Here is a 25,145-nt window from a genome sequence, read left to right on the forward strand (position 1 = left end):
CTGGGGCTGAACTTGCCTGAGGCCCCAAGGGGCTGGCATGAGGCCCCGGGCGTGCAGAACAGGGTTCCCCACCAGACCTATCTGGGATCCTGCTGATGAGGCTTTAGCGGCCCTAGAAGCTCGTTGGGGTTTGGACTCATGGGGCAGAGTGGAGAGCTACGGGGGCTTCCTGAAGGCTGGCTCTGATGGGAATCAAAGAAGCCTGCGTTTGTAGGAGACGGGCCTGGGGGCCTGGGCCAGGGCAGGATGGCAGTTGCAGCAGGGCCCCACAGACTTGGGGCAGCTCTGCAAGTGGAAGGGCAGGGAGGGGCATCACTCATCAGTCACGCAGGGCTGAGTGAGGGGGCCTGGGCCAAGCCTGGGTGGGACACACAGAACCGTGGGAGGGGTGAGCGAGCAGAGTAGGCCTGGGGGTTGCAGAGGAAGGAGAGGTTTGAGTGGGCCCTGGGTTTCTGTCCAGACACCCCGGAAGAGTGTCAGTACCATCAACATAAAGGGAAACGAAAAGTCGAGTGGGAAGTAATGGTGGAAAGGCCAAGTGAAGATGTTTGAAAATGGCTGTTATGTGAGTGGGCCCAGGAAGGGCTGGCAGGATCTGGATCCCTGAAGCCTTAAGAGCTGATGAGTTTCCTGGGTCGGATTGTAGACAGCAGGCGGAGGGCCAGGAGGAAAGGCCTTTCTCCATAGAATCCAAGAGGCCACGTGTGCTTAGGTGGTGTTCAGGTAACCACCCGGCACCTGAGGAGAGAGGGGAGGGTCTTCACCCCTGTTGAGGTGGGCAGAGTAGGGTCACACGCGGAGGAGAGCTGAGTCACACACTGAGTCAGCACATCCTCTGATATTAGCTCCTTCTTTTCCTCTAAAACAATGCTGCCTTCAGAGGCCTGGGTTGAAATCCTACCTCTGTCACTTAGCTGAGAGTCTGAGCTAGCATCCCACTTTCTTAGTGTTGCATTTTTTTAATCCAGAAATTATTTGGATGACATTTAACCCCTATATCACCTAGATCAGTGGCCTCAAACTTCAGCAGTAGGAATGTGGTCAATTTGTATTTAAAGCATAGCTCATGGATGCCTTAAAGCCTAGATGATGGGAAATTTTAGATGAGAAATACTGTTGACACAAATGTGCATTACCATACTCTACAGAGAGCAATACTAAACAACAACTCCACTGCAGATTAAGTTGATGATGATGAAGTGAACACTCACTTGCTCACCACGTGTTTGTATGGGAAACTGGGCCCTCCTATCCAAGCCTGCATGTGTCTATGTGCAGAGCTCTGGCACTCTGCCGCATGCTGCCAGGTCCCCAGACTTCTGGCAGAACAGTGAACTCTGTCTTTGGCCAACTCTAGCAACACGATGATTTTATCATATTAATACAGTTAAGAGTTCCCTGTTTCACAAATACTAGGTTCTGTGGTCAAAATGTGAGGCAGCACTCTTATACAGTGAAATACCCCCTAAATGCCAGGCAGCTTGGCAAGATGATCCTGCCCTCAGACACCCACTGGAGCAGCACCAGTCACCCAGGTGCTCCATTTGGACATTTACCTAGGACTGGTCTGAGGGCAGATTGACTGTGACATCTGTTCTTTCCCTCCCTCCTCTCCTCTGGCTTCTCTTCCACTCTTTTGTCAAGCATATTAAAATCAGGCATGTGGTCAGCCTCTAGTGCAGAAGGCTGACTAACCTGGCTTAAACAGGGGAGGGTTTCGGTTTTCCAGGTGCTGGAAGTCACAGTGGGCCTTGAGCTGGCCCAGCTGTGCGGTGACGCCATCACGCACGTCCCAGGCCTCTGGGCATTCTGCTCTGCCTTTTTGTTCTGTAGGTTCGTATCTTCATGCAGCTTGGCTGTTGCTGCTTCAGACATCACCTCTGCATTCAAGGCAGGAAAAAAAAGGATAGCAAGAATTTCCCTGGAATCCCATCCCCCTCCAGCAGACTGCAGCTTGTGTCTTATTGCCCAGAACTGAGTCACTCAGATGGTAAAGTGTCTGCCTACAGTGCAGGAGACCTGGGTTCGATCCCTGGGTTGGGAAGATCCCCTGGAGAAGGAAATGGCAACCCACTTCAGTATTCTTGCCTGGAGAATTCCATGGACTGAGGAACCTGGTAGGCTACAGTCCATGGGGTCGCAAAGAGCTGGACACGACTGAGTGACTTTACTCACTCACTCACTCACTCACCAAGTCACCTGATCACCATTACCCTCTAGAGAGGCTGGGAAAGCAGTTTTTCTTTTATAGTTTGCAGGCCTGCAAGGGAGTAGGAGGTTGCTAGTTGTATTAGGGTAGTCCAATAGCACCTGCTAGTGTTCATAAGTGAAGTGGCCCCATCATACAACTCTGGCCCAGGTTTTAGTTGCTGCTACTGCTAAGTCGCTTCAGTTGTGTGCGATCCCATAGACAGCAGCCCACCAGGCTTCCCTGTCCCTGGGATTCTCCAGGCAAGAACACTGGAGCGGGTTTTAGTAATCCTTCCTAATTTACTTTGTGGGTTACTTGTAGATGCGCTTAAAAGTCCTCCCCCCAGAACCCCTTTCTCCCTGAGAGCCGAGGAGAGGGCTTGTGCATTTGTGAGCCTGTGGGAGAGCTCTCAGGGAGCTTCAGGCCACACATCCCTCGGCATCGGTATAGCTTTTGGAAGAATTGACTAATTTTGATGAAACTTAATCCCTTACTTGTTGGTGATGGACAGGGAGGCCTGGCATGCTGCACTTTATGGGGTCGCAAAGGGTCGGACAGGACTGAGCAACTGAACTGACTGACTGACTGAACCCCTTATTTGGGCTTCCCAGGTGGCACCAGTGGTAAAGAACCTGCCTGTCAATGCAGGAGACATAAGCAATGTGGGTTCAATGCCTGGGTCAGGAAGATCCCCTGGAGGAGGGCATGGCAACCCATTCCAGTACTCTTGCCTGGGGAATCCCATGGACAGAGGAGCCTGGCGGGCTACAGTCCATGGGGCTGCAAAGAGTCAGACACGACTGAAGTGACTTGCATGCACGCATACAACCCCTTGTTTAAAGTTGGAAAGTATATATTGTTGGTTGATATTTTAGAGCACAGTCAGGAAATGAAAGAGCAATCAATACATATTTATATTGGTTGGTGACTAGCACAAGCCAGTTCCCACTGGGAGGAAAGTGGCCATGGGGACTGTGTAATCTTTGAGGCTAAAGTATTGGAAAGAATCCAGGTACCTGCCCTGTGGCCTTCCAGCCAACTGCCCCTCCCCCAAGGTACTTGGTTGAGCTGCTGGCCAGGCCAGACCCTGCCCAGCTTGTTTTCCTGAAGCTGCTGTCTCCCTCCCCCACTGCACCCATTTGCTGGTCTGAATCCCTGTTTCACCAGCTTCATTTGCATGCTCATTTGCATGACTTTACCCTGATACTCTCCTCTGAGGGTTGGTGGTGCAGGGCATAAACAGCAGCTTCATTGTCAAGGGCCTGCCATGCCCAGCTGCTTTTTGCCACTTGCCAAGATGCTTCCCCAGCCATGGGCCAAGGCCTGGCCAAGGCTGAAAGAAGACACGCATACATTCCTTTTCATGATTTCTTTTCCTGAGAAGAGAATCTCGAGTCAACTTGTGCAAATTACCATGCAAATTTCTACCACAGACTTTATTACTGTGTCTTGTCAGAAAGTAGATGCAAAATTACATTTCATAATAAATGCACATAGCAAAAACGATTTCAACAAGTGCCTCAGGAAACATCTCTTTCCTTGGGCATGTGCTGGGCCAATGAGAGCTTTTGGGCAGAGGGAGGCGTATAATATGCCATCATTCTTCACTGTGTGTCTGAGCCCCTGTTAACACTAGTTAACATACCTGCGGAAGAAGATAAACGTGGATGCAACTATGAAATCCGTCTTGTTAAGGTCCCTCCTTTTTTGTATAAGATGAAGTGGCTGCCATTTTTCATAAGCAGTACAGTTGGCAATATTGAAAGAATAAATAAGCAGTGCCAGGTTTGGGGTGATCTAAACACAGCAGTGCAGTCTGGCTTCCTTGGAAGGGCATCACGCAGTAGAGGAGGCTCGCCCAGCACAGCCAAGGAGGGGAAGGGAGAGAAGGATCGTGGGGGTCATGGAGAGTCCCCAGAGGCAGGCCTGCTGCTCTTGTTATCTTGATATCCTCTTTACATCTTTGTGGAATAGTTTCCAGCAAGAATAATTCACTGCCTACTTCATAAGAGGAAACAGAATACAGAGAATGAATGCTGTGATTCCTTTGCAACTCATTTCTCTGAAGGCCAGCCTTTCCTGAAGCTCTGTGCACCACACTCATTTACTGGGATGTGAATAGTAATTATAAGCACCAAAGTTCCCAGGACCAAGAGTTTGGGAAACATCGGATTACATGAAATTGTTCCTGATTCTTCTGTGCAGGACTTCTCAGAGCCTTTACTGTGTCAGTGTGCTTTATGGCCCCCCACTACAGGCTGGAACATGAAACCTTTCCTAGAAACACTTGATCACAGTTCACTTTCATCCCTGTAGACAACCTCTCTCATGAGGCTATGTTCCACAAAACCAGCCTGAGAAGTGTTATTGGAGGGTCTCCTGTAGGTTGAGTGGGTGGGTTTCTTCTACAGCTTCTCTTGGAAATCCTACCCTCAGTCGGTCAGTCCTCACTTTGTTTGTACAGAGTACCTTCACATAGTCTAACTCACTTGATCCAAGAGTCCTTGAAGGAAGTTATGATTGTCCCCATTTTAGAGATGGGAAGCTGAAGGTCAAAGAGGCTGTCATTATTCCAGGACAAGCCCATTAAGGCACCAGCAGAGGTCCCTGAAAACAGACCAAGGACCCATTTGGATGGGGCACTCGGCTAGCTGCCTGCCAGATCCTCCAGGGCTGGCCGTGCTCCGCCCCAGGAGGCACTGACAGAGCGTCTAGGTTTGTCTCAGAAATCTGTCCTCCTCCCCCGTGGAGGCTCCTGGTCGCCTCAGTGCTGTGGCCTCTGGCATCACCAGGGCTGTGTGCATATCACTGATCCGGGCTTTACCTTCAAAGCAGAAATGACTTCCTCCCCATCTCACCTCACACTCACCCCTCGCAATCTTTTTACAGCTTTCTCTTTGCAGCTGCACGTACACAGTTGCATGCACACGTGTGTGCCTCCACTCATATGCATACTCACACACATTCATACACCTGTCCCCATCAGTACACACACACTGTATGACCTCCGCTGAACTCTGGAGGGAGCGGAGGTTGTGGCACGTAACAGGAAATCAGCAAGATTTCTGGGGCCTTTCGTAGGAGGATGTGACCTGCCTGTGGTGGTGGTCTAGTCGCTAAGTCATGTCTGACTCTTGAGACCCATGAACTGTGGCCTGCCAGGCTCCTCTGTTCATGGGAGTCTCCAGGCAAGAATACTGGAGTGGGTGGCCATGTCCCTCTCCAGGGGATCTTCCTGACCTAGGAACTGAACCTGGGTCTCCTGTACTGCAGGCAGATTCTTTACCAACGGAGCTATGAGGGAAGCCCGTGGCCTGCCTGGGTAGCTAGTTGTTCTTTCTGTCTGGTGTTCCCATATTATCCTTTCAAACAATTCCTGTTGATCTGTTTTCAAATTCACTGACTCATCTGTCATTTGCTCTCTACTGTTAAGCATTTTAAAACTTCAGATGTTGTATTTTTTGTTCTAAATTTGTATTTGCTTCTTTATAGTTTCTTTGCTAAAATTTTAAAATCTGGACATTCATGATGAGCATATTTTTCTTTATATGCTTGAGCATAATTATATTAGCTCTCTAAAAATGCTTGCTGCTTTCAACATCTGGGTCACCTCAAGTTTGGCCTCCATTTATTCTTTTTTTTTTTTTAATTGAATATGGCTTTCACTTTATAGTAGTTTTGAGTTGTATACTACACATTGTGATTAAGACTATGGATTCTGCTTGTTCCTTTGAAATAATATTCATTGAACCCAGATTTCCAATTCTCCTCCCTGTGGTAGGCAGCAGTTTAAAGTTCTGTTCGCCTTTGTTTGCCTGTCTGTTTGGTTTACAGTCATAAGCTGCTTATGGTCTCTTTGGGCCAGGGATTTGAGTAGCATTTTCATGCAGAATTTGGGGTGCCCTGTCTGTGGCTTTCTCATCTCCAGGATTTTCCGCATTTTCTAGCTGCTGTGATAGTTTTATGACCTGTTCTTTCATTTTTAACCAAGAAGACTATGGGTTTCTTGCCAAGTGTTAGCCCCCACCCCTCAGCTCCAGCCGGGACTGCCTTCGGGTGAATAAACAATCATAAAAATAGGAGGCTCACCCAGAGCCATTCCCTTAAGTTTTTGACTTCCCTCTAGATTCTGCCTGTTTGTAAGTGCCTTCAGGGAGTGGTTACATTTTGCTCAGAGATTATCATTGTAGTCTGCAGGAGGGTTGGTCTGATAGGAATCCTGCCAAGGCCAAAATCAGAAGCCCTCTTCCCTCTGTCTGGGATTTACTCCCCCATGCCTCCAATCCACTACTTCTCCCTCCTTCTGCATGCACGCCTGCTCAGTTGCTTCAGCTGTGCCAACTCTATGGACGGTAGCCCGCCAGGCTTCTCTGTCCATGGAGTGGGTTGCCATGCCCTCCTCCAGGGGATCTTCCCCTCGCAGGGACTGAATCTGCGTCTCTTATGTCTCTCACACTGGCAGGCGGGTTCTCTACCACTAGTGCCACATGGGAAGCCCCCTCCTCTTAGTGCCCCTCAATTACAATAGTCCCTCCCATCTGTCTGATCTGTGTTCTGATTAGTTCTGTGTGCTCATCTTAGCTCCTCCACAAGTTTGGAAATTCAAGGCTGAATCCTGAACTCTGAATAGGTGCTAACCATGTGGAAGAGCATTCCAGGAGGGTGAGCAGCTCCTCATACACAGGGACCAGAGTCTATTTTGGTCTGCGAATTACACATAGTAAGCTCTCAAGAGTGATAAGTGAATGAGTATTACTTACTTACACCATATGCCAGAAAGGAGCTGCCCGGGGAAGACCATTACTGCCTTCTCCCTGTAGATCTGGCCTGTCTGGGAGTGATGGGCTAGAGCTGGCAGTAGTGTAGGGCCAGCTGCTTGGGCCTTGTGTCTGGAAAAATAAATGATGCTGAGGAGCTAGAAAATTTCTGGTAATGAAGGCCATCTTAAAAGTTCTTGTTTCTCTTCTGCCCTTAGCTGACTTTTCTTGTTGTTGAAATGCAAACGAACTTCCTCTTAGGTGGACTCTGCCAAGCTATGGCCAATGATCACAGATTTTGACACTAAGGAGCCAGACAGGATGTGACTCCCACACACACACTCAATGACAGCTTCAGAAATGAAGGGACTTCCGGAAGCAGAGGGAATACAGCCCAGGTGTCAGGAGGAGGGGCTTTGCAGTCAGGGAAACCTGGGTCCTAACCCTGCCTCTGCCACCCCACCTGGACGACCTCAAGCCTGAGTGAGCCTTGGTTTCTTCATCCATGATTAGTCCCTTCTGCAGGCATGGGCATCTCCTTGTCTCCCACCTCAGGCAGGGAATCTGCCCCTCCCTCTGGGTACCATAGCCTCCTCAGACCAATTATAGCAGGAGCTCAGAGTCTGCACAGCTCTTTGCAAACTTTATTCCTCAAATGAGTTATGCAGGGGCTTGTCTGGAATTCTGATTCCCAGACTGACATCCCAGAGATTATGATTCTGTCTGTCTGGGATGGATTCAGCAACCTGCATATTTAACAAGCTTCTGATGTGATTCTGAGGCAAGTGGTCCATGGACTACATGTTGAGGCTTACCAAATCACTGGCCAGTGGGAGAAACTGACCAACGTGAGATCTTTCCAGTTTAGCAGAGAAACTGTTAGAAGAGGGGCCCTGAGGTCAACTTGAGGACTTGGAAAATGACTTGCAAAGGAGTGGATCTTGATCTCTGAATACGTTTTAACCTTGTGAAAGAGCATTCAAAAAGGCAGGGAACAGCATTAGCAAATGCACAGAAACACAAAGTGACATGTGTGTAAGAGTCCTGACCACAGTCTTACTGCTAAAGGGTAAAGTACAAGCTGGGCAAGCGAGGAATGAGATCAAAGAGGGGAAGCTAGGAGCAGGCCCTGTGCAGGCCAAGCTCGAGCATTTATACGGTTTCCTGGAGGCAGTAGGGAGTCATATGGTAAGATTTATGTTTTAGGAAGATAACGCTGGTGCTACGTGAAAGATTAATTATCCAGGAGAGGGACTTCCCTGGCGGTCCAGTGGTTAGGAATCTGCCTGCCAATGCAGGGGACGTGGGTTTGATCCCTGGTCTGGGAAGATTCCACATGCGGCAGAACAGCTAAACCCGTGCACCCCAGATACTTTAGAGACCACAAGCTGCAACTCCTGAAGCCCGTGCGGGTAGAGCCTGTGCTCTGCAACAAGAGAAGATGCCACAGTGAGAAGCCCTCACTGCAACTGGGGTGCAGCCCCTGCTCGCCACAGCTGGCAAAAGCCTGCATGTAGCCACGAAGACCCAGAATAGCCAAAAATCAATAGATTAATTAATTTAAAAAATTCTCCAGGGGAGAACCTGGGGGCAGAGAGATGAGTCAGGATGCTGTTGCAGCTATTCAGGTAAAAGAGGTTGGGGGACTGAACTGGGGCAGTGATGGTGGGAATGGAGAGAAACGGGCAGTTGAAAACACTCTGGAGGCAAAGTGTCAGCTCAGTGATCCTCTGCTGTGAGGGAGTGGACTGTGAGGAAGTGAATGTGAGAACAAGGGAAAAAGGCTTGAGAACAAGGGAAGAACTCAGGAGGGCTTCCGGAGGCTTGGGCACCTACAGAGGTGGAGGTGCCTTTCGTGGAGATGGGGAAAGTAGAAGTAAGCCAGGAGGGGAGAGTGGGCCCCTTATGGGACACACTATGTTTAGTGAGGGGTCTAGAAGACACATGGATGGACATGTTCAGTAAGCGATCGGCTACCTGGATCTGGGGCTCAGGACGGAGGTGAGGCCTGGGATGTAGATTGGGATGTAAATGAGGTACCCGACACAAAACAGTCGGGAATGCCAGTGTTTTAAGAGCAGAGAAATGAAGAGGATCCTGTAAGAGGCCAATGAGGAACAGCAGTTAGGGAGGCAGGAAGAGCCAGAAGTGAGTCATGTCATGAAAGCAAAGGAAGCCAGAGTGACAAGGAAGAGGACTGTTTCACTGGGTCAAGTTCATCTATCACTAGTAGAGTCTGGCCTGTAGAGTGTCCTTACCGTTTGGAGACGAATGGCCAGGGTAACCACAGCCGGAGCAGCCTCAGTGGGCAGAGGGGCAGGAACCAGAGCGCCCTGACTGAGCACTGGGTGGGAGGAGAAGAGGTGGGGACAGCTGGTTTGGGGCCCTTTCTCAAGAAGCATACCAATGGAATGGAGGTGACAGATTGGCAGAAAGCTAGAGAGCCACTTAGTGACAGGGACCGATTTTTTTTTTTAAAGATGCAAGAATTTTAAGAATGTTTCTTGGATGAAAGGAAAGAGTGTGTGGAGAATGAAAGGTTGCAGACAGAAAAGATCCTTGATGGCTGAGAGGGTCAGAGCCAAGAGAACCCAGGGAGAGGCTTGCTTTGATAGAAGGAGCAAATGCTCAGCACCTGGAGGGATGGGAATACAGGTGGACACTCACAGACATCTTTGCAAATACCTTTGAATCCTGGCTCTCCCATTTCCAGCTGTTGATGCTGGGCAAGGAATTTAACGTCTCAAATGCAGTTAACCCTTGAATAATATGAGTTTGAACTGGGCTGGGGCACTTTTACGCAATTGCTTTCAGTATTAAATACTACAGAATTTCCCCATCTGCTGTTAGTTGAACAGAAGAATCGAAGTACATATACAAAGGGCCAACTATGAGTTATATGCAGATTTTTCTCTGTGTGGAAATCTAACCCCCATGTTGTGAAGGGATCAACTTTACTCAGTTTTCTCAGCAGAAATGTACAAATACTAAAAAATATAACTCATAACAAGTTAACATAATTAATACATATAAAGCATTTAGGACAATGCCTGGCACATGATAAGCACTCAGATGTTTAGTCATTGTAACAATAGTAATTATTATTATTAGAGGGGGAAAAGCAAGGAATGAAGTGGTTTGTACCTAATATAAAGTAAGATTTGAGGCCATCTTCTGAGAGTAAGTCTCACTGAAGATGAAATGGGGCAAAACAGAGGGGAGGATGTTATGAATTATTACTAATATGGATAGAAGTAGGAAGTGGTCAAGGACAAGTCACTTGTGTTTATATTTACCCACAGACTTACCTTTTCTGGTGCTCCTAGATTCCTTCTTGAAAGATGCAAACTTCCATTTGTAAAATTTCCCTTCAGCCCGAAGTATTTCTCATAATGATGGCTCACTGGTGACAAAGCATCACAGCTTTCCCTTATCTGAAAACGTTTCTGTTTTGCCCTCACTATTGGAGGACATCTTTACTAGCTGTAGAATTCTGGGCTGACATGATAGGGGTGGTGGTGGTGGTTTCTTTTAGAATTTTAAGGATGTTGTTCCATCGTCTTCTGCCCTCAATTGTTTCTGAAGGGAAACCAACCATCATTCCTGTCATTGTTTCCTAGCTGCTGTCAAGGTTTTCTCTTTATCTTTAGTTTTTAGCAATTTGACTATGACTTGGATGGGTGTGATTCTCTGTTTCCTGTTTTAGGGTCACTGAGCTTCTTGAAGCTGTGCCCTGATGTTTCTAGTCCAATTGAAGAAGTATCTGGCTATGATGCATTTTTTGTTTTGTTTTTGTCTTTACTCTTTCTGAAACCCCAAGTGCATATGCATATATATATATATATATACATATATATATATATATATATATATATATCAGGTCTTTTATATTGTGCTTGAAGTTCTATTCATTTTTAATTTATCTTTTTAAAATCTGTGCTTCAATTTGAACAATTTCTTTTGATCTCTCTTCAAGTTTACTGCCCTTTCCTCTGAAGTGTCCTAGCTGCTATTAGTCAAACCCAGGGGTTTTTATTTCAGGTATTGTGGGGTTTTTTGTGTTAAGATTTATGGATTTGGGGACTTCCCTGGTGGTCCAGTGGCTAAGACTCCATATTCCCACTGCAGGGGCCTGGATTCAACTCCTGGTCAGGGAACTGGATCCCATATGCCACAACTAAAAGATCCTACAGGCCACAGCTCAGACCTGGTGCAGCCAAATAAATAAATATTTTTTTAAAAAAGATTTCTGGGTTTTATTTTATCTCTCTATATCTCTTGAAATTCACCCATTATATTCATATTTTTCCTCTACATTTTTAGTGCATTTATAATAATTATTTTAAAGTCTTTGCCTGTTAATCCAATGTCTGGGTCATCTAGATATGTTTCTGTTGGTTTTTTTTTTACCCTCAATTATTGGCTTAAATCTCCTGCTTCTTCACATCAAATCCTTTCTCATAGTGTAGTGGACATTGTGAATAATACATTTTAGATTCTTGAATTCTATTACCTTTCTCTGAAATGTATTGAATTTTGTTTCAATAGGGCATTAAATTATGTGCAACTAATTTTTTTTAAAGGGTTTACTTACCACGTTTAAAGTTTTTTTATAAGATAGGTCTCTTTTTGTTTTTCCCTTAGTCCTCTGATATAACCCTTATTTCTGAGATGATGTCCTTTCTCCCAAAGCTGACCCTTCTGGGGTTCTAATGAAAAGCCTGAGGTGTTACCAAGTCCTTCTAACTTGGCGGGACTAGAAAGCTACCACAGGGGAAAAGCTGGTCAAGCATAGGATCTCACTTTGTTTTCTTCCCTTCCTGTAGAGGTTATAACCCCTCTATTTGTCTGCCTGTTTGGGTCACTTTTCAGTGATTGCAAATTATTTCTTGTACTTGTCCAAGGTTTATAATAGTTGTCTTGGGTGGGTTTGGAGAAGGCAATGGCAACCCACTCTAGTACTCTTGCCTGGAAAATCTCATGGGTGGAGGAGTGACTTCACTTTCACTTTTCACTTTCATGCATTGGAGATGGAAATGGCAACCCAATCCAGTGTCCTTGCCTGGAGAATCCCAGGGATGGGGGAGCCTGGTGGGCCGCCGTCTCTGGGGTCACACAGAGTTGGACACGAATAAAGTGATTTAGCAGCAGCAGCAGCAGCTTGGGTGGGTTAGTTTAAAACAAATTAATCATCATCGGAAGCAGAATTTAGGGAGACGTTTTTAAGCAGAGCTGATGGCTCAGCTGTGTCCAAGGACACGTGCTTTGGCACCAGGTTGCGGGAAGGGCTAGTTGCAGTGGCTCAGCAGCATGGTTGGGTGGAAAGTGTGGCCAGAAGAGGTCTAAGAGAGTGGCAGATATTTCTCTGATATAAAAAGAAGCATGAAAGTGGGACTAAAGGTGGGAGAGAGCCGGAGAGATAGGAAGTTGGTCCTTTTAGCCTGACTCATCATTACTGCTGACTTGGTCAGACTGTTGTTAGGGGTAATAAAGTATGTGAGTGTTCAGTAGATGGCTTTTATGATTATGGAGGCCACTGAGTTGAGCTTACTAGGGCCTGATTCACATGGCACAATCCTTGTCATGTCATCTGGTGACTTCTCTGTCCTCCATGGAAGCACATATGAGGTGAAACGGATTGTTACATCATCATCAGGAACATCACCATCACCATCCATGCTGCCTACCCTCTAGGGGTATGTTTCTCTGTGGTTCTTTTAGTTAGGTCAGAGCTAAGGTATGTTGAAAAGAAACCCCAAATAACTGTGGCTTAGGCAAGGTAGTTCAGTTCTCTCTTACACAGTAGTCTAAGAGTCTCAGGCTGCAGAGACAAGCCCTACCGGGCAGGAACTCAGGCTTCCTCCGTCTTGTTCACCAGCACTACTCTGTCACTCTCACCTAGATGGGCCAGTAGGACTTATTATCACCTATCTTTATTCCAGGCAGTGGGAAAGGGCAAGGGGCAGCTATGGGTACATCCTGCCTTCCATGAGTGACCCATCTCAGAAGGTACACATGTCACCTTCACATGCCATTAACCAGAACTTAGCCACCCAGCTACAAGGAAAGCTGAGAAATATTGTCTTTACTTGGGGCAGCTATGAGTTCATCTTTATGGCTGGAGCCCTAATACTGTATAAAGGGAGACTTCATGGTGGGGACAGCCACCAGTCCCTGTCACCAATGTTGAGGTTATGAACCTGGTTTTTAGCTCAAGGGCCACTTTACGGAAGGAGCTTGGCAGTCGCTGGGTAATCCACTGAGCTCTGGAGTTGAGGGATGTCCACCTGCTCTGTACATTTCCCCTTGTGGGTATCAGCAGACAAGGATCGTTGCTCTAACATATACTAATAAAACAGACGTAATGTAGCTGTTTAGGAACAAAGCTCATTCCACAAGCAGCTCGTCAATTCCACATTCCCCAGCGGCCACACCATGCTGGAAAGGTGTACAAAGCTGGGCTTGAAAGTGCCCAAGTGATGCCAAGATTTTACGCCGATCCTCTTATCTCTGCCATTGGTTGGCACAGTCACAGGAGGCATGGGCTTTAACTTTCCTGGTCTCCAGAGTAGAGGACTGAGTTGTGTCTAAGGTATTTGTTTAGCATGAATGTTCTAGGATTGTATCATTCCTTGACACTCCCTGTCTTTGCACTAAAGCAAGCTCCCAGGAGGACACAGCCACCTTAACTCCTTTGTGAAATGGGAGGGAGTCGGGGGTATACACACACCTGCTTGCAGTCAGCTGGGGGCCTGCAGACCTTTTCTATTTCCTTGGATTTCTTTGGTTGTGGTTTTTGTAGTCAGAAGTCAATTTTCCATTCAACTAAGCTTATTTTTTTAAACCTTATATTTAAAAACAAAATACTTTAAATTCTGCTTTTAGAACTATTATATGTTCATTGTAGAAAATGGAGACAAGTATAATGAAGAAAATCACCCATAGTGTCAGAACTTGGACACTGGTACTATTAAGGCCTTAGTATGTCGTGCCTTCACTTCAGCATCTAAGAAAACATGAAAAATGCTTGTATCTCTACTTGAGTTAATCAAGCTGATGTTTTGTAATCTGCTTAGTTTTACTTAATGACGGTTTCCTGAAATCCTTACATATTTTTCAAGAACGTGATTTTTAATGAATGCCAAGCTTTCATCTTATGGATGAACCACACTGTATTTCACCGGTGCCCCGACATTCAGGCTGTGTCTGAGTCTTCACTGTTATTAATTACGTGGCAGTGACTGTTCCACGTTGACAGCGTCTTGGCTCCCGTCACAAACACTGGGTGCTGGTGAGGCCCATAAAGGTTGGGTGGCCTGTTTCAGGCCATACAGCAATTGAGTGCTGGGCCCTTCCCTCTGGTCCAGCTGCCTCCCCTGATGCCAGGAGAGTGGAAGCACAGGCGTGACGTAGACAGTCGACTTCCAGTGTGTTGGTTTGGGTAGAAAAGAGCCAGTGGGGTTTCCCTGAAAGATGCTGCTGTGGCTGGTTGTGATGCTCCTGTGGGAAGCCAGCTGCTCTCTGCCCCCACACCGGCAAGCTGCCCTGCTCCCTTCCACGCCCACCCACCTGGGCAGCAGTGAGCCCAAGCCAGGCACCTGAAGTCCAGGTCTGAGGAGAGAGGCTTTTGCAGGGGAGGCTGGGGGGCAAGGAGGTAGGCAGGGCACAAGCAGGCTGGGGCAGGGAGACCACGCAGCTCCTGCTCCTCCAGGCCCCCACATGAGTGGGGCAGGAGATCCAGTGGCCTTGTTCCCAAGCAAGCTTCCTCCTCTGTTCTCATCCTTTTTCCGAAGCACTTTTCTCTTCCTCTCCAAAGAGTGTGTCACTCAAAACAACCTGTCCTCATCCTTATTTATCTCATTTCCTCTGAGAGGGATGCGAGGATTCGCTGTTGAGTTGGGGTGTGGGACAGCAAAATAGAACCCACCCAAGGCTTGGCCTGGGTGACGACCCCTTTTGCTGGCTGTGTCCCTGCCTGGATGACTCAGCTTTTGCCCCCTTGCCTGAGACCTTTCAGTTTTGACTGTTCTGGCCTCTTCTCTAACAGGCAACCATTGGGATTGACTTCTTGTCAAAAACCATGTACTTGGAGGATCGTACGGTGAGTGCCTGACTGGAGACCTGGGAGGACAGGGAGGGCTCCCTGGGACCTATCACCTGGGGCCTGTCCTGGGCACCACTAAGAGCGCATGCCTGCCCAGAGCTGGCAGTGCCAGCACCGCAGAACTTCCCTCCAGCCCCCCGCTCCCACCCTGAGGACCTCACCGTGCCCTGAACCTCCTGCCCACTCTGTGACAGGTGCGACTGCAGCTCTGGGACACAGCCGGCCAGGAGAGGTTCCGCAGCCTGATCCCCAGCTATATCCGGGACTCCACGGTGGCCGTGGTGGTGTACGACATCACAAGTGAGTATGGGGCCTGGGTGCTGGGCGGGGAACAGCTCGCAGGGCTCCAGGGCCCAGGTGCGGCCTCAGCCAGGGTGCAGCGTGTGTGTGTGTGTGTGTGTACATATATGTGTGTGCGCTTGTCCTCTGATTGCAGAAAGGCAGGTGCTCAGAGTGGAGAGTGAGTTGCTTTGGAGCCTTCCCCCATCCTCTTGCACCAGGCGTGGTGTACTGGACCAGGGTGGCCCTGTTCAGAGCAGAGGCCTGTGTGTGGAGCAGAGCAGATGCTCACAAGGCTGGCCCTTCTCCTGCCCCTCAGCACCGTCCTGGGCCCTGGCTGCCAGAAAGACCCCTAGGGAGCAACTTCTTTGTATGGTGTGTGTGTACACGTGCAGGTGTGAAAAGACGCTGGTCCGTGGGCCAGCCTTGACCTGGCAGCCGTGTCTGTTAGCAGCACCCCAGCTCCTTACAGGGCTCTCTGGGAGGGGAGGCCCAGTGGGTCCCTGGGGGCCATGGGTGGGCTGTTCATCTCACGCCCTGTGGCTCTTCTGGCCAAATCACCTGTTCTAGAGAGAGACACACAGCCCTGAGGGAGACTTGTGTGCTGGGAGTGAGGGCTAGGGCCCGGTGCAGAGCCCCACTGTCCCGGCAGGTGTCACGGCACACACCTCGCAAGCCCTTGGGCTGCAGTCAAGCGTATGGTGGGAGGGTGCCCCAGCCTGCTGCCTCTAGCCCTCCCCCGGTCCTCCCCACATCATCTCCCTGACCACAGGCTCCTTGCACACCTGAGAGCATGGAAGTGGGCCCCTGAGGAGGCCTGGGCCCCTGATGCCAAGCAGAAGAAGATCAGCCGTGGGAAGCCCAGGTTCCCAGGACAGGGAGCTTCACCCCACCTTGGGCCTGCAGGCTGCTGAGTGGTGGGCATCACCCTATGACTGTTCCTCTGGGAGCCTGTCTCAGCTTCTGATGAGGAAGGGACTGCCCTGAAAAAACTGGCCTCTCCTGGCTTTTGTCTGCTCCTGGGCCCACTTCCCACTCCCCTTACTTGCAGGGCCTGAGGGTGCTGTTCAGAAACCCCTCTGAGCTCCTGTCGGTGGGAGGCCACCCAGCCCTCCTGCCTCAGGGCTGCCGTGGTCTCTCCCACACGCAGCGTCACACTTTCCATCTCAGCCAAACCCGCTGCACTCATACCTCACCCTGCTCTGAGCCCGCAAAGTCAGATCTGACTCTCAGATGGGCCCGAAAACCACTAGTCCATGGAGCGAATCATGACCCAGTGGCCTTCCAGGTGCCATGACCTCTCCCCAGTGGGTGGCTCAGCAACGTGAGGGGTTTCGGGGGCCCGCAGCACAGTTCCACAAATACACCCAGGTGTTCTCAGGAAGGTCCAGGCCTGCCGGTCTGTATTCCCCCCTGCCCTGCCCAAGTGTCTGAGGGTGCACGCTCTCCCCACCCACCCTTCCCCTCTCCCACAGGGCCACCTCTCATGCCACGCTTTATCCCTACTTTCCACCTCCAGATCTCAACTCCTTCCAGCAGACCTCTAAGTGGATTGATGATGTCAGGACAGAGAGGGGCAGCGATGTGATCATCATGCTGGTGGGCAATAAGACGGACCTGGCCGACAAGAGGTAGGTACAGGGGGCTGGGAGCCACCCCCGCCCTCCTCTGCAACACCTCCTGGATGGGGTGTCCTGGGACTTGTAGGTGGTGAGCGCCCTGTCTGACCCAGCCCCCAGCATCTGGGAAGGGCCCAGTTGGGGCCCCGAAGGCTTTGAAGGCTCCCATGTGCCCGACCAGCCCAGCAATGCATGGTCTGGGCTTGGCCTCAGCTCAGTCATGGACACAGTGGCCCTCGGGCTACCACTGGCCCTGTTCCTGGGAAACACCTGTGCTGATGCTGGGGTGAGTGTGAAGGGCCTGGTCCCCAGGCATGAACACACAGAGTTTCCTGGTCTAGCTGTATGTCTGGGTGTGACACTGTCTCTAAAGAGGCTGCCCTCTAGGAATAGGGCTCACCTTGGCGCCCTTTCTTTATCTCCTGGGGCAGATAAAGCTACCAGTCATGGACTGAGGGCCTCCCGAAATGCACTCTGACCATTTAGGGAGTATTCTGAATGAGAAGCTGCTTTATTAAAATCTTGTCCTTGAAGTGAAGAAAACAGAGCTCAAAGCCCAGCTTCTTTGCAATAGGTGACCTTGGGGCCATTGCTTTTGACCTCAATGTGCTCATTTGGCAAATGGGGCTGGTGGTACCACCCAGAGAGGTGGTCTGTGGCTGGCGGAGTGTGATAAATGTGTACTCCGGCAGTGGTGATCTTGGGAAAAGTGGGTAGGGGCCAGCAGCCCACCAGCCACAGGGCCAGCTCCCGGACTGGACAGTTCTGCCAGGGAGTGGAGTGGGGATGCTGGCTTCCTGCTCTGCTCTGCACCTCATGTGCCCTGAGGGGGCCCTGGGGTTCAGCTCTGGCCTCAGGCCAACTGAAGTGCCCTCATCATCTGAGGCCGCTCCCTCCACCCCGATTAGGGGCTCCTTCTCTACTGAAAACTGGTTCCCCTCATCTCCCCTCCAGGCAGATAACCATAGAGGAGGGCGAGCAGCGTGCCAAAGAACTGAGCGTCATGTTCATCGAGACCAGTGCGAAGACTGGCTACAACGTGAAGCAGGTGGGAGCTGCCGCCTTGACCAGGGGCCCACACTGGGCTTCTGGTGCCAGGGGCTAGTGACCAGGTGGCTCACCTGATGGGGAGTGAGTCCCTCCAGAGCTAACTGCTCACCCTCAGGGTATTGGGGTGCTCACCCAGCAGCCAGCCCCGCAGCCCCTGAGCTACCGTGGGTGTCCAGCCCTCAGCTTCTAGGCAGCCGAGAAGCAGCTCTTTCCTACCTGTTCCCTCACTCGGGATGGCCATGCAGGAGAGTCCATCCACTCAGCATTTTGGGGTTCCTGCATTGTGCTTGACAAGTGCCTGGGGCTGCGTTGGGCCAGGTAGACTTGGGGAAAAGAGCCCACCCTCAGTGCGGTTAGAGCTTACAGGAGGGGGCCTGCAGAGTCAGACTCCTCAGAGGAGCCGTAGAAGGGGTGGGGTTAGGGCTGAGCCTCGGAGCAAGAGACTTCTCACAGATGGCGTTCAGCAGGTCAGTGGACTTGGGTGGAAACGACTGCACCTGTCTCTGCACCACCCCCTGACAGATCAGCAGCATTTTCTGTGGCCATGAGCGTAGCAACAGGACTCCGTGTGTTAGTAGCTCCCCTGGCTTTATTGGTGTCTCAAGTCTCTTGAGCGTTTCCCCGCTCAGTATCTCAGGGGGTCCTCTGCCGGCTCCGGCTCTTTAACACATTCCTGAGGAAGCACAGGTGTTGCTATGTCAAGGGTCTGTATCTTTAAAGAGTTTAGAAATTTATTTCAATACTAAATGGTTTCCTTTACATGAAACTTGGGCTTTCCTGGTGGTTCAGATGGTAAAGAATCTGCCTGCAATGCAGGAGACCCAGGTTCAATCCCTGGGTTGGGAAGATCCCCTGGAGAAAGGAATGGCTACCCACTCCATTATTCTTGCCTGGAGAATTCTATGGACAGTGGACCATTCATTTCACATGCTTGAAAGGAGGCCATAGCCTTCACTAGCCTGCCAAAGGACCAGTTTTTGGTTCAGAAAAGGTGAGGATCCCGTGTCTTCAAGGAAAAGAGGACTTGGATAGCTGATGAGGAGGGGGCTGCCCGGGCAGGGGACTGGCATGGGCACAGGTGGGGCTGGAGGGGCTTTGGGGCCTTGCCAGGGTCACTTCTGCCCTGCCAGCCCCAGCAGTGTCCAAGAGCGCTAGACAAGCTGCCATGCAGCAGCTGGCCACACGCAATGAGGGTTTGAGGGTTTACCCCACCTGGGCAGTGCTGTGCCAGTGGGAAGTGGCAGAGGAGTGGGACGGACAGAATGAGCTCCCCGACCCAGGGGATGCCCCCGCCCCAGTTGGAGGGCCTCAGCATTGCTCTGTTCACTCATGCCCCCTTGCCAGCCTCCCCGGTCCCTGGAGGCCTACAGGAGACACCAGGTTGTGGCTCTGTGTGGTCCTGATGGAAAGGCCTGGAGGGCAGGGAAGCAGAGGTCAGTGGTCCAGAGGGCAGGTGGCCTCTGCCCTCAGCGGACAGAGATGCTGATGCCCCCTTTCCACTGCCCCCTTTCTGGAAGCCCGGCAATGGTCTGAGCAAGAGTTGTGTATAGTCAGTTCAACCCCAGATGGTTCAGAGGAGTCTCCGTGCAGTGCAGGCTCCTGGACTCTGAATGTGAGCCTGTCTGCTCTCAGAGGCCCCTATGTGACCCTTAGAGCTTCTGTTTGATTGGCAGCTTGGCCACCGACAGAGGCTGTGACTATTTTGACAGCCAGACAGGCGGAGTGGGGCTGCCTGGAGCATGGTTATGGAGGAAGGCTCAGTGAGTGACTGGACTTCTGCACCCGCTCCTACCCCTCTCTGCACCCCACCCACCAGCATCTTCCCCACTTGGGGGCCCTCACCCTCACCATGTTTGGTCCTGTCACCCAGCCTGGGTGGTCCCACGTGACTGGGCTCTGCCTTGAGACCATGAATGAGCCTCAACCTGTCTTCAGAGAGCTCAGGCAGTTCCTAGTTCAGAGCCCACCTAGTTTCCGCAGTTGGTGTTTGTCAAGAGATGGGGAGAGCATTCAGAATCTTCTGCCTTGTACTTGCTGTCATCCCCCTAGGTTTCATCCCCCTAGGTCCTGCCAGCGCCCCCTGACACCCTGCCCACCCCTGCCCCAGTGAGCACATGCACTCAGACACACACCACACAGCTCTCCATGCACACTTACAAACACACAGGCACAGAAACCCTGCATGTGCACATACACGTCGCACAAACGCGCCCCCCCACATACACACACAGATGCCGCACATCCACATCCACACCACACACACTCCTCTACACACAGTACACGCAGTCACACTCGCCCACGCCCAAGCAAACCCACAGTATCACACTCACACTCCCACGTCCTTATTCCCTCTGAAAAGTCTCCTCCACTCTGACTGTGGCCCTGGCTCCTAGAAGCCAGCTGCCTCGATGCTGTGCACTCGCAAGACTCCCTGAAGAGAGGGTCATTGTCATAAAGGCAGGTTGAAAGCCACTTCCCCACACCTGGCCCCCAGGTGGGCGTTGGGACAGAAGCTCCCCAGGGCCTAGATCATTTTCTGCCTGAGGGTGGATCCCTGGCCATCACCATGACCCACACTCAGCCCCCGAGACCCTGAGGCCAGACTGCCTGGGTGAGAGGCCTGCTGGGGCCCAGTGCCGTGAGGGGTGCTAGGGGGTGGGAGGGAGAAGTTGGGTGCAGTCTCTGCTGTCCAGGATGCAGTCAGCGGGACAGGACAGGAGTAGAGCCTGAGGGCGGTGAGAAGAGGCAGAAGGTGGGCATGCCGGGAGCAGAGGGGGAAGGATGGGGCTCATGCTGCACCTCCCCTCTCCCTAGCTCTTCCGACGTGTGGCCTCGGCTCTGCCTGGAATGGAGAATGTCCAGGAGAAAAGCAAAGAAGGGAGTATCCTTTTCTTTGACAAGTGAGTGAAAGATGCTGCAGAAGTCATTTATTCATGGATTTATCACATGATGTATTAGAACAGTGGACAAACCCTTGCCTGGTCCCCAGGCCAGCTTTCCTGATGGGCAGCTATCCTGTGGAGGCTCATATGTACAGGAATGAGGCTGAACTCCAAGGTCTTCAAGACCCCGTCCAGCTTGAACTAAACAAGCTTCCAGAACAGAGTAGGGGTGCCAGAGGGTTGTGTGTGGAGTGACAGCGTGGGGCAGGGAGTGAGAGATAGTAACTGCCCTTCTTTCTAGTGAACACAGATTTGTGTTTCACGTGGACAAGCAGAATCTCCACTTCCGTACATTCAGACATGATCTCAGCATGGTTCAGCCTCCTCTACATGAGACAACTGCCTCCTCAACCCAGCCCGGCACAGCCTGGGGCCTCCCCACTGCCCTGGGGACAGGGTCTGCACACCACTCACCCAGTCCACTCCAGACCTTGGGCCACACTCAGAGGCTGAAACTGAGGCTCAGAGAGGTGGTCTGATTTGCCCAGTGGAAAGGAAGTCAGCTGTTTCTTGTCTTTTTATTAGTTTACCTATACTTTGCCATGTTATAAAAAAATGTATGTTTATGTATATGTACGACTACATACACACAAAGCAAGATAAAAATATACAAAAGAATATTGAGGTTTAGGGACCATAAAAAGAAAAAAACTAAGGAAAAGTCACGGACAAGGTCACACTCAGAATATATACCATCAGTTCAGTTCAGTCGCTCAGTCATGTCCAACTCTTTGCGACCCCATGAATCGCAGCATGGCAGGCCTCCCTATCCATCACTATCTCAGACTCACGTCCATCGAGTCCATGATGCCATCCAGCCATCTCATCCTTGGTCATCCCCTTCTCCTCCTGCCCCCAATCCCGCCCAGCATCAGAGTCTTTTCCAATGAGTCACCTCTTCGCGTGAGGTGGCCAAAGTACTGGAGCTTCAGCTTTAGCATCATTCCTTCCAAAGAAATCCCAGGGCTGATCTCCTTCAGAATGGACTGGTTGGATCTCCTTGCAGTCCAAGGGACCCTCAAGAGTCTTCGCCAACACCACAGTTCAAAAGCATCAATTCTTCGGCACTCAGCCTTCTTCACAGTCCAACTCTCACACCCACACATGACCACAGGAAAAACCATAGCCTTGACTAGACGGACCTTAGTTGGCAAAGTAATGTCTCTGCTTTTGAATATACTATCTAGGTTGGTCATAACTTTTCTTCCAAGGAGTAAGCGTCTTTTAATTTCATGGCTGCAGTCACCATCTGCAGTGATTTTGGAGCCCCAAAAAATAAAGTCTGACACTGTTTCTACTGTTTCCCCATCTGTCTCCCATGAAGTGATGGGACCAGATGCCATGATCTTCGTTTTCTGAATGTTGAGCTTTAAGCCAACTTTTTCACTCTCCTCTTTCACTTTCATCAAGAGACTTTTTAGCTCCTCTTCACTTTCTGCCATAAGGGTGGTGTCATCTGCATATCTGAGGTTATTGATATTTCTCCCGGCAATCTTGATTCAAGCTTGTGTTTCTTCCAGTCCAGCGTTTCTCATGATGTACTCTGCATGGAAGTTAAATAAGCAGGGTGACAATATACAGCCTTGACGTACTCCTTTTCCTATTTGGAACCAGTCTGTTGTTCCAGGTCCAGTTCTAACTGTTGCTTCCTGACCTGCATATAGATTTCTCAAGAGGCAGGTCAGGTGATCTGGTATTCCCATCTCTTTCAGAATTTTCCACAGTTTATTGTGATCCACACAGTCAAAGGCTTTGGCATAGTCAATAAAGCAGAAATAGATGTTTTTCTGGAACTCTCTTGCTTTTTCCATGATCCAGCGGATGTTGGCAATTTGATCTCTGGTTCCTCTGCCTTTTCTAAAACCAGCTTGAACATCAGGAAGTTCACGGTTCATGTATTGCTGAAGCCTGGCTTGGAGAATTTTGAGCATTACTTTACTAGCATGTGAGATGAGTGCAATTGTGTGGTAGTTTGAGCATTCTTTGGCATTGCCTTTCTTTGGGATTGGAATGAAAACTGACCTTTTCCAGTCCTGTGGCCACTGCTGAGTTTTCCAAACTTGCTGGCATATTGAGTGCAGCACTTTCACAGCATCATCTTTCAGGATTTGAAACAGCTCAACTGTAATTCCATCACCTCCACTAGCTTTGTTCATAGTGATGCTTTCTAAGGCCCACTTGACTTCACATTCCAGGATGTCTGGCTCTAGATTAGTGATCACATCATCATGATTATCTGGGTCATGAAGATCTTTTTTGTACAGTTCTTCCGTGTATTCTTGCCACCTCTTCTTAATATCTTCTGCTTCTGTTAGGTCCAGACCATTTCTGTCCTTTATGAAGCCCATCTTTGCATGAAATGTTCCCTTGGTATCTCTAATTTTCTTGAAGAGATCTCTAGTCTTTCCCATTCTATTGTTTTCCTCTATTTCTTTGCATTGATCGCTGAAGAAGGCTTTCTTATCTCTTCTTGCTATTCTTTGGAACTCTGCATTCAGATGCTTATATCTTTCCTTTTCTCCTTTGCTTTTCATCTCTCTTCTTTTCACAGCTATTTGTAAGGCCTCCCCAGACAGCCATTTTGCTTTTTTGCATTTCTTTTCCATGGGAATGGCCTTGATCCCTGTCTCCGGTACAATGTCACGAACCTCATTCCATAGTTCATCAGGCACTCTATCTATCAGATCTAGGCCCTTAAATCTATTTCTCACTTCCACTGTATAATCATAAGGGATTTGATTAAGGTCATACCTGAATGGTCTAGCGGTTTTCCCTACTTTCCTCAATTTAAGTCTGAATTTGGTAATAAGGAGGTCATGATCTGAGCCACAGTCAGCTCCTGGTCTTGTTTTTGTTGACTGTATAGAGCTTCTCCATCTTTGGCTGCAAAGAATATAATCAGTCTGATTTCGGTGTTGACCATCTGGTGATGTCCATGTGTAGAGTCTTCTCTTGTGTTGTTGGAAGAGGGTGTTTGCTATGACCAGTGCATTTTCTTGGCAAAACTCTATTAGTCTTTGCCCTGCTTCATTCCGCATTCCAAGGCCAAATTTGCCTGTTTCTGCAGGTGTTTCTTGAGTTCCTACGTTTGCATTCCAGTCCCCTATAATGAAAAGGACATCTTTTTTGGGTGTTAGTTCTAAAAGGTCTTGTAGGTCATCATAAAACCATTCAACTTCAGTTTCTTCAGTGTTACTGGTTGGAGCATAGACTTGGATAACTGTGATATTGAATGGTTGGAGATGAACAGATATCATGTGGTCTACTGGAGAAGGGAATGGCAAGCCACTTCAGCATTCTTGCCTTGAGAACCCCATGAACAGTATGAAAAGGCAAAATGATAGGATGCTAAAAGAGGAACTCCCCAGGTCAGTAGGTGCCCAATATGCTACTGGAGATCAGTGGAGAAATAACTCCAGAAAGAATGAAGGGATGGAGCCAAAGCAAAAACAATACCCAGTTGTGGATGTGACTGGTGATAGAAGCAAGATCCAATGCTGTAAAGAGCAATATTGCATAGGAACCTGGAATGTCAGGTCCATGAATCAAGGCAAATTGGAAGTAGTCAAACAAGAGATGGCAAGAGTGAACATCAACATTCTAGGAATCAATGAACTAAAATGGACTAGAATGGGTGAATTTAACTCAGATGACCATTACATCTACTACTGCGGGCAGGAATCCCTCAGAAGAAATGGAGTAGCCATCATGGTCAACAAAAGAGTCCGAAATGCAGTACTTGGATGCAATCTCAAAAACGACAGAATATATGCCATGGCCAGTAGCAAAAAAAGTGGTAAGGAGGGAAAAGGCAAGGTGTCTTTAGGGAAGCATGGTTTTTTATGCTACTTGACTCCTGAAGCACCTCTCCCACCGCCCTTACACAGGGGCCACAAAACCTCCTTGGGACATGGGTACTGATCCCCTAGCAGGACTGCTTCCACCCAGCTCTGGCGGTTGGTGCTCCTCCAACCCACACTCCCCAGGGCATCCATGGAAAGGGCTATAGAGGGGTTGTGGCTTCTCACAGCAGCAAGCTCAGAGTCTAAGACCACCTCTAACTGGAGCTTGAAGTGAGGGGGTCAAAGTTGCTGTGCCCACCTGGGCCTTGCGAGGTGGGCTGTACACCCAGCCGGCAGGCTCTGCACCTCCTGTGCACTTCGGGGTGCAGTTGACAGGGAACAAGGCCGAGGCTCCCCACCA

At 49.6% G+C, this 25,145-nt stretch overlaps 1 protein-coding gene across 1 annotated transcript in view; it reads left to right on the forward strand.

Annotated features, from left to right (window-relative positions):
• RAB6B (RAB6B, member RAS oncogene family) overlaps nucleotides 1-25,145 on the forward strand; it is a 58,910-nt gene that overhangs the window by 33,079 nt on the left and 686 nt on the right. The window contains exons 3-7 of the mRNA XM_069565430.1: nucleotides 14,996-15,049; nucleotides 15,247-15,352; nucleotides 16,851-16,962; nucleotides 17,905-17,998; nucleotides 20,815-20,881. Coding sequence (XP_069421531.1) covers nucleotides 14,996-15,049; nucleotides 15,247-15,352; nucleotides 16,851-16,962; nucleotides 17,905-17,998; nucleotides 20,815-20,881 — 433 coding nt within the window. The remainder of the gene's footprint in view (nucleotides 1-14,995; nucleotides 15,050-15,246; nucleotides 15,353-16,850; nucleotides 16,963-17,904; nucleotides 17,999-20,814; nucleotides 20,882-25,145) is intronic.

This window comes from Ovis canadensis, chromosome 1, assembly GCF_042477335.2.
Source record: "Ovis canadensis isolate MfBH-ARS-UI-01 breed Bighorn chromosome 1, ARS-UI_OviCan_v2, whole genome shotgun sequence".
Taxonomy (NCBI): Eukaryota; Metazoa; Chordata; class Mammalia; order Artiodactyla; family Bovidae; genus Ovis; species Ovis canadensis.